Source organism: Triticum urartu, chromosome 5A (genome assembly GCF_056163025.1).
Source record: "Triticum urartu cultivar PI428250 chromosome 5A, HENAU_Tu73, whole genome shotgun sequence".
NCBI lineage: Eukaryota > Viridiplantae > Streptophyta > Magnoliopsida > Poales > Poaceae > Triticum > Triticum urartu.
Window position 1 is genome coordinate 533,936,315 of NC_141877.1, and position 14,144 is coordinate 533,950,458.

General features: G+C 42.8%; 3 protein-coding genes across 3 annotated transcripts; all 3 read right to left on the reverse strand.

Annotated features, from left to right (window-relative positions):
- Positions 1–1,853: 1,853 nt before the first annotated feature.
- LOC125510333 (putative flavin-containing monooxygenase 1) lies at positions 1,854–5,780 on the reverse strand. Its single transcript, XM_087524383.1, has 4 exons — positions 5,093–5,780; positions 2,670–2,901; positions 2,411–2,586; positions 1,854–2,291 (listed from the first exon to the last, which is right to left on the reverse strand). Exons 1-4 carry the CDS (start codon positions 5,540–5,542, stop codon positions 1,854–1,856), a joined length of 1,296 nt encoding a protein of 431 aa, XP_087380509.1. The 5' UTR covers positions 5,543–5,780.
- A 1,535-nt stretch (positions 5,781–7,315) lies between these two features.
- Positions 7,316–10,356, reverse strand: LOC125510334 (putative flavin-containing monooxygenase 1). Its single transcript, XM_048675489.1, has 5 exons — positions 9,852–10,356; positions 9,186–9,417; positions 8,926–9,101; positions 8,450–8,808; positions 7,316–7,936 (listed from the first exon to the last, which is right to left on the reverse strand). Exons 1-5 carry the CDS (start codon positions 10,296–10,298, stop codon positions 7,591–7,593), a joined length of 1,560 nt encoding a protein of 519 aa, XP_048531446.1. The 5' UTR covers positions 10,299–10,356; the 3' UTR covers positions 7,316–7,590.
- A 2,285-nt stretch (positions 10,357–12,641) lies between these two features.
- Positions 12,642–13,915, reverse strand: LOC147972559 (putative flavin-containing monooxygenase 1). Its single transcript, XM_087524384.1, has 4 exons — positions 13,810–13,915; positions 13,589–13,704; positions 13,334–13,426; positions 12,642–12,872 (listed from the first exon to the last, which is right to left on the reverse strand). Exons 1-4 carry the CDS (start codon positions 13,913–13,915, stop codon positions 12,642–12,644), a joined length of 546 nt encoding a protein of 181 aa, XP_087380510.1.
- Between the last annotated feature and the right edge of the window lie 229 nt (positions 13,916–14,144).

Consider the following 14,144-nt stretch of genomic DNA (forward strand, 5'->3'; position numbering starts at 1 on the left):
ATGACACCTCATGGACCGGGCATCTTGAGCTTGAGAAAAGCATAATGCGGCATTATGTTAAAATGAGCGAAATCCGCCCTTCTGAGTAGTGCTTGAAAATCACTTCGAAATGGAGCGATGTGAAAAGTTAACGTTTCACTTCGGAGGTTATCGGGAGAACCGAATACCACCTCTAGTAGTAGAGAGCCTGTGCAGTGGGCCTCTTGGCCTGGTATTACTCCCTTGAAGGTAGTATTACTGTGGCTTATTTGTGTCGGGTCTATCCCCATTTTGCGTACTATGTCCTGATATATTAGATTTAGATCACTGCCGCCGTCCATTAGGACCCTTGTGAAATGGTACCCGTTTATTATTGGGTCTAACACCAAGGCTGTCAGTCCTTTGCGCCGGATATTTGTATTGTGATCCCAATGATCAAAAGTGATCAGGCAGGCCAACCAGGGGTTGAGCCTAGGGGTGACGGGCTTTATGGCGCATGTGCATCGGGGTGCGTGATTGCTTCTCCCCTTTGTCACCTGGATCATGTTTACTGTTTTAACCTCTGGTGCAAACTTTTTCTGTCCTCCGGCGCTTTGTTGGTGAGGTTCATCCTCGTCTTTGCTTGGTGTTTCATCCCTTTGTGTTCGGCTTTTAGCTTACTGGCCTGCTTGAAGACCCAACATTCTCTGTGGGTATGATTTGCAAGTTTGTCTGGGGTGCCGTGAATCTGACAGAGTTTGTCAAGAATTTTGTTTAGGCCAGATTGTCCTTCTCTTCTGCCCTTGAAGGGCTTTTTCCGCTGACCTGGTCGGGAGCCCCTGAATCCGGCGTTTACCGCCATGTTATCTGCGCTACCTTCTTTACTTCGACGCTTGTTTTTGTTTCGTCGTGGTTTACCATTGCCATCCCTTACTTTGGATGTGCTTGGGTCACTGGTGCTTCTTGATACGTCCATTTTGCATCATGCTTTTATATCGATATTTATCGCATTATGGACTGTTATTTCACTTTATGTCACAATACTTATGGCTATTCTCTCTTATTTTACAAGGTTTACATAAGGAGGGAGAAAGCCGGCAGCTGGAATTTTGGGCTGGAAAAGGAGCAAATATTAGAGACCTATTCTGCGCAACTCCAAAAGTCCTGAAACTCCACAGAACGTCTTAAAATAAATAAAGAAAAATCCTCGCCAAAGATGAAGGCCAAGGGGCCCACACCCTGCTCATGAGGGTGGGGGCGCCCCCCCCCCCACCTAGGGCGCGCCCCCCTACCTCGTGGGCCCTCTGGTGGCTCTCCGACGCCCATCTTGTCCTATATGAAGTCTTTCGATGAGAAAAAAATAAGAAGGAACTTTTCAGGACGAGACTCCGCCGCCACGAGGCGAAACCTTGGCGGATCCAATCTAGAGCTCTGGCAGAGCTGTTCTGCCGGGGATACTTCCCTCCGGGAGGGGGAAATCATCACCATCGTCATCACCAACGCTCCTCTCATTGGGAGAAGGCAATCTCCATCAACATCTTCACCAGCACTATCTCATCTCCAAACCCTAGTTCATCTCTTGTATCCAATTCTTGTCTCAAAGTCCGGGATTGGTGCTAGTAGGTTGCTAGTAGTGTTGATTACTCCTTGTATTTGATGCTAGTTGGTTTATTTGGTGGAAGATCATATGTCCAGATCCTATATGCATATTATTACCCCTCTGATTATGAACATGAATATGCTTTGTGAGTAATTACGTTCATTCCTGAGGACAAGGGAGAAATCTTGTTATGAGTAGTCATATGAATTTGGTATTCGTTTGATATTTTGATAAGATGTATGTTGTCTAGCCTCTAGTGGTGTTATGTGAACGTCAACTACATAAAACTTCACCATTATTTGGGCCTAGAGGAAGGCATTGGGAAGTAATAAGTAGATGATGGGTTGCTAGAGTGACAGAAGCTTAACCTATACCTGTATAGTGGAACCGATGTATCTGATGATCCTGCCACTATATTTCTGCACCAGTTTGCTGTGAAGATGTCCCTAAGCTTCTGGTCTCCTCTGAATCCTGTTGCTAGAATTATAATATCACTCTTTATGCTTTCATTTCCATCCTCCAGGTTGATCCCATCACTGCAGAAGCTGAACCTCTTTGATTTCTTTAGAATAATGCTGCCATCATCAACCCTGTCATAAAACCCTTTTGGCAGCATTGCAATCAAGCAAGAAGACATAGCAAAGGAGAAGCTGTAGTCAGGTACCATCCCATGTTTTTGTAAAGGAATCCTTTGCTTGAGGTAGGTTTCAATTACTTTTGTAATTGCCCATCTCTGAAAACAACAGGAGTATTGTGGGTTCATGAGCTTTCTATGCACAAGTTCTTCATATGAAAATAAATTGACTGTTGATTGCTTTCAAAACTCTAGTCAAGTAGAAAATAACTGTTTACCAAGGGAGAGAGTGCACTAGCCAACATATAGTGCAGGAATCCTTCACCGGGTTTATGAACGAATAGTTGCGAGATGCGGTTAAGATAGAAGTAATTAAGGTTAACTCCCCACATACTAAATTTATCAACCCGCCAGTGTTTTGTTCTATATATCATGGTGCACGGCTGAGCTGCACCTGCATTGGGGCAGAAGTGTCAGACACATATTTCTTTGAACAATTATTGCTAGTTAGTGCGGTCTTAGTTCTCTTGGACTCACCATTGACTTTGGCAACCTCTGCAGCAATGTCAAATGCTGATTTTCCGGACCCAATTATTGTCACACTCTTCCCTTTAACAAATTCAGCCGCATTATCCATGTAAGAGTAGTCCATAGAGTGCAATATTTTGCCCTTGAAGAACTCAGGCCCTTTATTCACTGGAAATTCTGGGATATTTGGGGTTCCACTATGCCTTCCGATGCACAGTATGAGAAAATCCACTTGAAAAACCTGCAACATGATGTTACTTATATATAGAGGTAATATCACCGGGAGTCATAAAACTTGCGCTCGATGTTCAGTTTAGTGCTAAAACTTTAAAAATACGGATTTGGAGTCATCCAACTTGCGTTCTCGTGCAAATACGGTCACATCACTCGTATTCAGACATATTCGTGCTTATGTGGCACGCCAATGTGGCTATGGCCCACCTGTCAGTGACGGGAACGGCTTTTTTTTGCGAGATAGTGACTGGAACAGCTTGACGCGTATCTTTTTCGCAGAAACACCCCTTGGTCTGTATTTAAATAAGCAGAAGCCCCTCAATAACATGGTGGGTCCCACTTGAAAAATGAGAATAAAAAGTGCATGCGGGCATTTGAAATCACGCTAGCAAACCACTGCAGTACCTACATAGTCGTGCCTATAAAGAGGTGCACTTGTTTTTACATTAGTAGACACAGTTTCTTTTCCCCACACAAAAAAGACACAATTGTTTTTTTTAGATACCTTTTTTCCAGGGTTCGGTCAAAAGCCGGATACAGGACAATCTCGGCCTTTTTCATAAAAAATTAAATTGAAAACCACATCAAAATGTATAATGTTTAACCCATAACATAGAAAACTTTTTCATGAGCGAGTTTTTCTTTTTTATTCCTTTTTTTCCGGAAGGCGCCGGAAAATCTGGGTTCCAAAATATCTTGCCAATTCCATTTTTAGCCCGAAATTTCAAAATGAACTAACATATAAATATATTTGGTTTAACAAAAAGAATGTCAGAGAGAAAAAGAACCCGGATACGAGTAGTTGTCGTGGGCAATATATAAAACTCAGCGTTTCTCTTTATGGGGACTAATAGCTACTGGCGAGGCCACGACTGACGGGGGCGCGCGGAGGAACACGGGGGCGTGGTGGCGGGTTCGACTCCGAGCAGAGCGAAGACGAGGACGAGAACTACGAGGTGGATCCCGGCCAGAGCTCGCGAGCGCGGTGAATGTCGAGCGCGCGGGGAGACGCAGTTGCGGCCTCTGTGCCGGCGAGCGCAGCACGAGCGAGTGGGCGGGCTGGCAGGCGCGGGTGCGCGGGCAAGCTCGGCTACTGCTGCTGCACCCCGGTGAGCATTGATGCGGCGCGGCTAGAGCGCGAGCGGGATAGGCGCAGGCATGGGCGCGCAATCAAAGTGCAGACGAACGTTTTGGGGATGGTCGGCCGTGTTGGGCGCCTCCAACAAAAGCCGGACGCAACCACCCATTGTCATTTCAGACGAAATCCGGATAAAACGAACGTTCATTTGGGGTTGTGCGATGGAGTTGCCTAAGAACACCCAGTGGGTCAATTTATCTTATTGATCGAGACAAACTTGATAGCACTGACGGCAGGTTGAATCAATTTGTCACTCACTATGCGCTGGGGCTTTTATTTTCTAACTAAAGCAGTTTAGTTTTACATGTTCATCGTCAATCCGCACTAGTGCGATGGACGTACGTAGGACAATTTTACTAACAGGTCGTCAGTTCCAACCCATCTGCGCCAGCATTTTCTCATTATATGTGATGGCTTTTGCAAAATTAAATAAATTGTGAGGGTGTTTTCTGCATAAAAAACTGGCATGCTATGGTCACCCAACGCGTTGCACACTCTCAACCATTGACATGTGGACCTTCATCGGGCTAGTGCGCCACGTGGCAAGCCCATACTGCGATATACGTGAGGAGGCACCGTATTTGCACGCCGAGACAAGTTATGTGATCACAAATTCGTATTTTTAAAGTTTTAGCACCAAACTGAACATCGAGCGCAAGTTCTATGACCCTCAATGATATTACCTGGCCTACAGAGTGATTCCTGCATTACATTGTTCAAGCAGACTGTCTTAGTTCAAAGTTTTCTAGCTCAGGATGATGTTCCTTTATGTCTGATGAATGAAAAATATCTGTACCATTCGACAAAAAACATTTTAATTGTCATATGGTTCTGTGATTGTCCTTTCTTAGCAGTTACTATGCACATGTGTGAAGTCAATGCATTGGACTCATCTATACCAAATAGTTATTTACTACCAGTGCACACCATAGTGAAAACAAAATTGAATCACAATACCCCATTAGATGCAACCTGCACCTGGGCTCTATGTTTGTGCATGTACAAACATGTATATTTCGAATCTTGAACCAAGACAGATATCCCAAGGGATTGCAAATACCTCAACGGTACCAATTTTCAGGTCCTTCACTTTAAGGCTCCACCCTCCATCTTTCCCAGCTCTGAACGCCTTCCCGTCGTCACCAGACCAATGCTTCCACTCCATAATCTCTTCCTCGGTTGCACCAAAGTATTCAACTCCAAGCACCTGGCTACTGAACTTGATACACTTGAGGAGGTCAAACTCGCATGCGTACAACCTGAGGTATTCCATGACTTCACCGTGGCCTGGGTACGTCGCCGTCACGCTGGCTGGCCACGCCAAGTCCGAGAACCGGAACGATGTCGTCGGCGCTTGAAGCCTTGTTGACTGCAAGGTATGCGCCCACACTCCACCGATGGTGTCATCAGCCTCGAATACCACCGGGCTGAACCCCTTGTCCAGTGCGTGCTTGCAGGCTGCTAGGCCGCTCACACCAGCACCAACAACGCCCACCCTCTTCCTGTCCATTTATGCTGCTCTTATTCAGAGTTCTTGGAAGGAAGGAGAACCTGAGGATGAAGGTGAGAGGGTGTCTATTATGTAAACCAGGGGTGCTGAATGAGGCCGAACTGCTGAACCACTACTTGCCTGATATCTTCCATTGTTTTCTTCGTCTATTTCTGTCATCCTCTGTCCCCATGTGCTATTTTATCTTCTGTCAGCTATTTTTTTGTTTTCAGCTATACGTGTACAGATGGCTAGCTGATGGGTGAGTTTTAAAATGATTGCTAATTTATATCGACAAACTATCTCGTATTGCACGTTGAGGTGATGCTGCATACCTTATGGTCAGGTGGCATCAGGATGACCTCAGTAATAAACCTAAAGGAAGTTACTTACAGCTGTAAGTATGAGTCACAAAAAAACTGCACACCCAGAGTGGAACCTTTTAGTTGCCCAGCTGCGACGGTTCAATATGCACTGTTTGTGAATTTGACAACACTTCTGTGACATGTGGGTTTGGTTTCAGAGGTGAGCATCATCTTGCTGGGCAGCTAATATTTCTTGGGTAGTCATTTGGACCCATTGCCATTTTTTTATAGACGATTATTATATTCCTGACAAAAAAGATCATTATATTCGGTGGTGGTGGTTACACTTGGTTGGAGGAGGGAATCCCTTGAAAGAGACAATCTATATGTCACAAGTAGAGTAGCTGAAGTTCTGGGTTTCTGGGTTCATAGTGCGCACACTTATTGTTTTTCAGTCGTTAATTCTGAATAGTGTTGGAAATCAATTGACAAGTCCCTTCAGTTTTTAATTTGACGCTGTGTCTAGTAGATGCGTTCATTTTTCATGAGGAAATTAAACATAAAGCATATTGTCATCTTCCTGAAACTGATGCAGGAGAATGGTTTACCGATTGAAAAGATTTCTGGAAGAATGGTAGTAGTTCAACTTCAATGCTGACTTGCTTCACCTATATTCAGGAACATGGCAGCAAATGTAGTTTCAACTGAGGATCTCATTCTATGACATTCAGTCAATAGTCATGTGATAACAATGACCCTTGCGGTTGAAATGGTCGCATGGAACGACACACTAGGTCACTGGCTATGGCTGTTCATGAAATCAGCCTGCAAGTATTGCTGGTGGTTGCATTATCACTTCCGGATGCATTGGCAGTTTCTGCCCCAAGTGACCAGGTGCTGCAACTTATTCACTTACGTTTTTCAAATATAATTCGTGAACACTTTCAAATGCAAAACAATCATGGTTGCTTCGGACTTCACTATGTTTTATCTTTCTGGATGAGAACTATAACATGATCTTGTGCTGTTTGTAGTTTTGAACCAATCAATGCAAGACTTAAGTCATGCTAGTCCATTCAGTTTATTGTATGGACTTACTTGATTCAGAGCGCTGATTACAAGTTACCGATGCTTACCGATGCTAAACCTGACTACGACGCACACAATGTACTAAAGGTAGTAAATTTCACTAATTATCTTGAGGCTACTCTACATCGGTAGAAAGTAATATCTGCACGTTTCAAGCCAATTTCGCATGAACTTTGTTTCCAAGACATGTGTATTTGTTCTTGTAGCTTTAGAACATCTTCTGTTACATTTGTTATAGCATGGTCAACAGTAATATCTTTACCTATTTGTGTGTTCTTCTTGAAGTTTGTCGGTGCCAGCCAGCCAAGCAATGCCCTTGCTTCGGACTCTGTTTCGGTGTCTCGGACTTTTCATACTTTGCTTTTTGCACGGGTTTATTAGTTTTTTTATGGGAACAGTATGAAAAAAAACTCTACTAGTGAGTATATATTATACAATAATAGGAACAAAATTACACTTCACAAAAGTCCAAAGGATTCAAAATCCAAAACAAACGAACTATTTTAAGAGCAATAATGCATCCAGAAAATTGTAGAAGTAATTTTCTGTAGTTATGGTAACACTGAAATTTCAAGACAAACACTTCCTAAAATCATCTACAGAACCCTGAAGGTAGCACTCTTGTCTCATCTTCTTTTCCTATTGAATACACTAGTGAGAAAGGTGCTATTGTCTTCAGCAAATACCTGCATAATCAGCAGGTCCATATGGCTGGAACCATTCAGCCAGGAATCCTTTCTTCCTTCTAGGGTTGCATCCGATGTCTTGGCACAACAGATCATTAAACCAAATATTCACGGTGCTTATGCAAGATCTGCGGAAATACTTTCCATTGTAAAGATCCTTGTACTTTGCCCACTCTGTTACATTCTCTTCCATGCATCTTACGCTTGGCAACTGGAAGCCGCCAGCTAGGAAATGGATTACCCAATTGGCCATCCTCTCCGAGGCATATATGTTTGTAAGGCTCTCGGAGTATCCGACTATTGCCAACTGAGGAATCCGAGGATGGATGCATTCTCTGTTAATTTCAAACATTTTAATAAATGAGGTCACTATACTCAACATAAGTAAACATTTTAAATTTACTTCGACCTACATTAATATTTTGATTTTATCAAGATTATCATTCTTTTCAAACGAAAACATATGGTGCCTACTATGCTGATAATGGTGTTATATAATTGATAGAGAAGTACTTAACAGCTTCTAAAGTGAGTGCATGCTGTTGTTATATACTCCCTCTATCCTAAATCAAAGACACTTATTTTGGGATGGAGGGAGTATTAGTTTGCTAAGATATTGCAGTACTGCAGAATGTATATGTTCTTGTATTGAATAATTTCCACTAGTGTAGGCTCCATTTAGGGAACTCTCTGTGCGATTTCTTATGTCCTCACTGCACTATTAGTTCACTTTCCCTTATTTTTGTTAAGTAGTGGTGCAGTTCCGAAGGGGAAAAAAATGTATTCTGTAGCACAGTATATATTGTCCTCCAAATATGCCAACCAAAAAAAAGTTGTCCAACCTGTACCTATATAAAGGAACTGATGTATCTGATGATCCAACCACTATATTTCTACACCAGTTTGCTGTGAAGATGTCCCTAAGCTTCTGGTCTCCTCTGAATCCTGTTGCTAGAATTACAATATCACTGTTTATGCATTCATTTCCATCGTCCATGATAATCCCATTACTGCAGAAGCTGAACTTCTTGGATTTCTTAAGAATAATGCTGCCCTCATCAACCCTGTCATAAAACCCTTCTGGGAGTAATGCAATCAAGCAAGAAGACATGGCGAAGGAGTAGCTGTAGTCAGGTACCATCCCATGCTTTTCTAGAGGAATCCTTTGCTTGAAGTAGGTTTCAATTACTTTTGTAATTGCCCATCTCTGAAATAACAGGAGTTTTGTGGATTCATGAGCTTTCTATGCACGAATTGCTTATATGAAATAAATTGACCATTGACTACTTTCAAAACTCTATTTAAGTTGGAAGTAGTTATTTACCAAGGGAGAGAGTGCACTAGCCAATAAATAGTGCAGAAATCCTTCACCAGGTTTATGAACAAGTACTTGCGAGATGCGGTTAAGATAGAAGTAACTAAGGTTAATTCCCCATATGCTGGATTTATCAACCAGCCAGTGCCTCGTTCTATATATCATGGTGCATGGCTGATCAGCACCTGCATTGGAATAATTGTGTCAGGCATATATTCCTTTGAACAACTATTGCTAGTTAGTGAGGTCTTAGTTCTCTTGGGACTCACCATTCACCTTAGCAACCTCCGCAGCGATGTCAAATGCTGATTTTCCGGACCCAATTATTGTCACACTCTTCCCCTTAACAAATTCAGCCACATTATCCATGTAAGAGTAGTCTATAGAGTGCAATATTTTCCCCTTGAACAACTCGGGCCCTTTATTAGCTGGAAATTCCGGGATATTTGGGGTCCCACTATGCCTTCCGATGCACAGTATGAGAAAATCCACTTGAAAAACCTGTGACAGGAGATTGCTTATACATAGTTGTGCTATAGCCTACAGAGTGATTCCGTGTATATAAGGTAAAAATGCATTACATTATTCAAGCAGATTTATCTTATTTGAGATTTTTCTGGTCAGGTGATGTATTTATGATTTTATGAATGAACAAGCTCTAAAGAGAGTATTTCTCGTTTGGTTGTGTGATTCTTCTCTCTTATTATGCACTTACATGAAGTCGATGCATAGGACTTATCTGTGCCAACTGCCTAGCTATCTACTGCAATTCTACATTTCTATACATCATATTGAAATCAAAATAGAATCAGAATACCCCATTTAGACGCAACCTGCAACCTGAGCTCTATGTGCGCATTAGCAAGCATGTAGATATCTGAACTCAGAGGCAGAGCAAGACAGGTATAATGAGGGTCCCAAGGGATTGCACGTACCTCAACATGACCAATTTTCAGGTCCTTCACTGTGATGCTCCACCTTCCATCCTTGCCAGCTCCGAATGCCGTCCCATTGCCAGACCAATGCTCCCACTCCATGATCTCTTCCTCAGTTGCACCAAGGTATTCAACTCCCAACACCTGACTACTGAACTTGATACACTTGAGGAGGTCAAACTCGCACACGTACGACCTGATGTACTCCATGACTTCCTGGTGGCCTGGGTACGTCGCTGTCACGCTTGCAGGCCATGCCAGGTCTGAGAAACGGAACGAAGTCGTAGGCGCCTGAAGCCTCGTCGACTCCAAGGTATGCGCCCATACTCCACCAATGGTGTCATCGGCCTCGAATACCACCGGGCTTAACCCCTTGTCTAGCGCGTGCTTGCAGGCTGCTAGGCCGCTCACACCAGCACCAACAATGCCCACCCTCTTCCTGTCCATTTTTACTGCTTTTCTTCAGAGTTCTGGCTAGGAAGGAGTTGAGGATGGAGAGGAAAGGGTGTCTATTATATAAATCTTGGGTTTGATTCTCTGGATGGGTTAGATCTTTTTAAAATCTCAGGATCTTTTGGGTGGCTGGATGAGGCCGAACGAACCACCACTTGCTTGGTATCTTTCGTTGTCTTCTTGGTTTATTCCTGTCACCCTCTGACCACATGTCCTGTTTTATTTTCTTCAGTTATCTTTTTGTCTTCAGCGACATGCTGGGAGTATGGGATACGTGTGCAAGTAGCTGATGTATGAGTTTTTTAGATGTTTGCTAATTTATAGACCCCTTTCAAATTTAAATCGACATCAACTGGCATGTAGAGTTAACTTTGGAAAACAACTTCATGTTGCACGTTCAGATGATATTGCATACCTTATAGTCAGATGGCATCAGGATTGCTCCAGTAAGCCTGAAGAGAGTCACTTACAGGTTACAGCCATATGAGCACCTGATTTATTGACTCAGTGGCATGCTGCCACATAAAACTGCCAACACAGCTTCTAGCTGCCCATTTTTGATGGTTCAATACGTATTGTTTGTGATTTTGATGACACTTCCATGGCAGGTGGGTTTGGTTTCAGAGGCGATTATCATCTAGCTGGACAGCTAATATTCTTAGTAATCATTTGGACCCATTTTTTATATATGATTATCATATCCGGTGGTATTCGATGGAATCCCTTGAAAGAGACAATTTATATGTCATAGTAGAGTTCTTAGAGATCTAGGTTCATAGTGCAAACCGTTGTTGTTTCCCAATTGTTGATTCTGTTTAGTGTTGGCCTGTTGGGAATCAGTTGATAAGTCCGCTCAATTATTATTTTGAAGCATATGGGGAGTTCGTGAGGAAATTAACATGAAGCATATTGTCATCTTCTGAAACTGGTGCTGACAACGGTTTACCCGTTGGAAGGAGTCCTCAGAGGACGGTAACAAGTATGAGTTCACAGCTATCTTGTAGCACTTATATTTAGGAACAGAGCACCAGATCTTGTTTCAGTTGAAGAGCTTATTATTTTTGGAAGTTGTACATTTCTTGAATGGTATTTTCCTCTTTTATTCAAGAGCAACAATCGGCGTGACAGATCTCAGATGTCATGAACTGATTAAATTTCTGATATTACACAACCTTCTGTGTCGAGATTACAACACCCGCATCGCCTTTTTGCCGAGGCCACTTCTTCAGATCAATATACTTGTAATCTGATGGAAGATATGGCATCAGCCAATGCAAAGAACCCTTTCTTTCTTCCGGGTATCTTTTGTTGTTTTCTTGGTTTATTCCTGTCACCATCTGACCACATGTCCTGTTTTGTTTTCTGTCAATTATTATTCTTGTCTTCAGTGGCCCACTGGGATGAGTTGTAAAATGCTTGCTAAGCTATAGGTCTCTTTCAAATTTAAATCGACACCAACGTGCCATGCAGAGTTAGCTTTGGAAAACTATACCGTGTTGCACGTTGAGGTGATGATGCATACCTTACAGCCTACCAAATAGGTGGCATCAGGATTGTGCCTGTGAACCTAAAGCAAGTCACTTACAGGCATAAGTACGAGCAGCTAATATTTGGACGCAATGGCATGCTGCAATATAACAAAATTACTTTCAAATATGTATCCTTTGCAAAAATATATTGAGTAAAGAAGCTATTAGTTGCCAAAATTACTTTTGTTGTCCACTTGAAATGGTTCAGTATGTATCCATTGCAAAACAAGGCATTTTGATAACACTCCTATGACAAGTGGGTTCCATCTATTTTAGAAATGGGCATCATCTAGCTGGACCGCTAATATTTGTTGTTTTGCAGGGTAGCAATTTTGTTTTGGATCCAATACTATTTTCTATAGATGATTATCATATGAGGTGGTGGTGGACTGGTGGTCACCCGTTGGCCCAAAGGGACAATTTTTTGGTCGCAGTTAGAATAGCTAAAGATCTGGGTTCATACTGGGGACACATGTTCTTATAGTTTTTATTTTGAATAGTCTTGGAAATTAATTGACAAGTCTGGTTGATATGCTCATTGCTCATGAGAAAATTAACACAAATCATATTGTCATGTTCCTGAAACTGATAGGGAGAATGGTTCCTCGAAGGGCGGTAGTAGTTCAAGTTCACTGCTGACTTTCTGCACCTATATTCAGGAACAGGGCAACAAATGTAGTCAACTGGAGAGCTTATTCTACAACATTCAGTTTGTAGAATAGTGATCATAGCATCTCTAGAATGATATATTTCTGTTTCATTTAAGGACAGCGATGTCGTGACAGCATGTCACTTCTTCAGGTTGATATCACTTCTTCAGATCGATATCCTTGTAATCTGATGGAAGATATGGCATCAGCCAATCTGCAAAGAACCCTTTCTTCCTCCTGGGTTCACACCCCATGTCCTGGCACAACTGGTCATTGTACCAGATGTGGAGAGCTCCAACGCAAGATCGACGGAAGTATTCACGAGAGTACCTCTTCATGTATTCATCCCATTCCATTATATCCAGCTCCATAGACTTTATGCTAGGCAACTGAAATGCTCCATCAAGGAAATGTGCCAACCATTTGGAGTGCATGTTGCTATGCTCTCAGAGGAGCCGATGATCGCCAATTGCGGGATCCTAGGATGCACGCATTGCCTGCCCAGTTCACAAAATTCACTGTGAGCTTCTGTATATGTACAGACGGCCAAACAAACATGTTTAAGAGAAAGACAGATTAAACCTGTAGAGAGGAATACTACTGGATGGCGGGCCAGTCACAATGTCTCTGAACATGTATGATGTGAACATCCCCTTGAGCTTTTGGTCTCCCTTGTATCCGGTGACGAATATGACCACATCGCTCTTTATATATCGGCGTGGATTCTCCTTCGACAATCACACCTTGTTTACAGAACCTGAAGCTCTTTGCTTTCTTGAGAACAATGCTTCCTTGATCAACCATGTCAGAATTTGTCTGGCAATATGGCAACCAAGCATGAGCTGATGACCTGGAAGAAACTGTGGTCTGGCACCATGCCGTGCCTATCCATAGGCACCACCCATCTGTAGTAGCTCTCAACAAACTTCGAAAGGAACCATCTCTGATCATTGTATATATTCATGTTAAATACATGCATGAGCACAAATAGATGATCTGTAGTTACTTAAAAGAGTGGTGTGGTATAAGTAGAAACTCTGGCTGGTGGCCATTACCAAGGTGATAAGAAGGTAGCAAGAATGAGCCCCTCTCCTGGCTTGTGTACTAGGAGCTCCGAGAAGCGGTTGAGGTAGAAGAACACAATGGGAATGCCCCAGGCGTAGCAGTCAGGTATTATCCATCTCTTCGTCCGACAAATTATTGTGCATGGATACTTGGCTCCTGATTGCAACAACAGTGAACAATTAAATTAGGACATTTTCTCTGAACTCTTCTTTCTTTTGATCACTCTGCAGTGGAGAGTTGCAGGAAAGCTAGAGATCTCACCATTTGTGTTTGCGCACTCTGCAGCAATGTCAATAGCGGACTTCTGGTAACTGACAACAGTAACGAGCTCGCCCTTGATAAGCTCGGTGGACTTTGCAGCGCCCATGTCGGAGTAGTCTATGGAGTGAATCGCCCTGCCGTCAAAAGTTCTCCAGCCCTTTGTTCGGCGGGAATGTGCGAATGTTGGGGACGCCGCTGAATCTCCCAGTGCACAGGATCACAATGTCTGCGACGTATGTCTGGAAATGTATAGTTGCTAGTTGAATATCTGAGGCAAGAATCAGCTATTATGCAGACCTGTTTGTTCGCTGTTAACTATTGTCACTTTGTCAGCT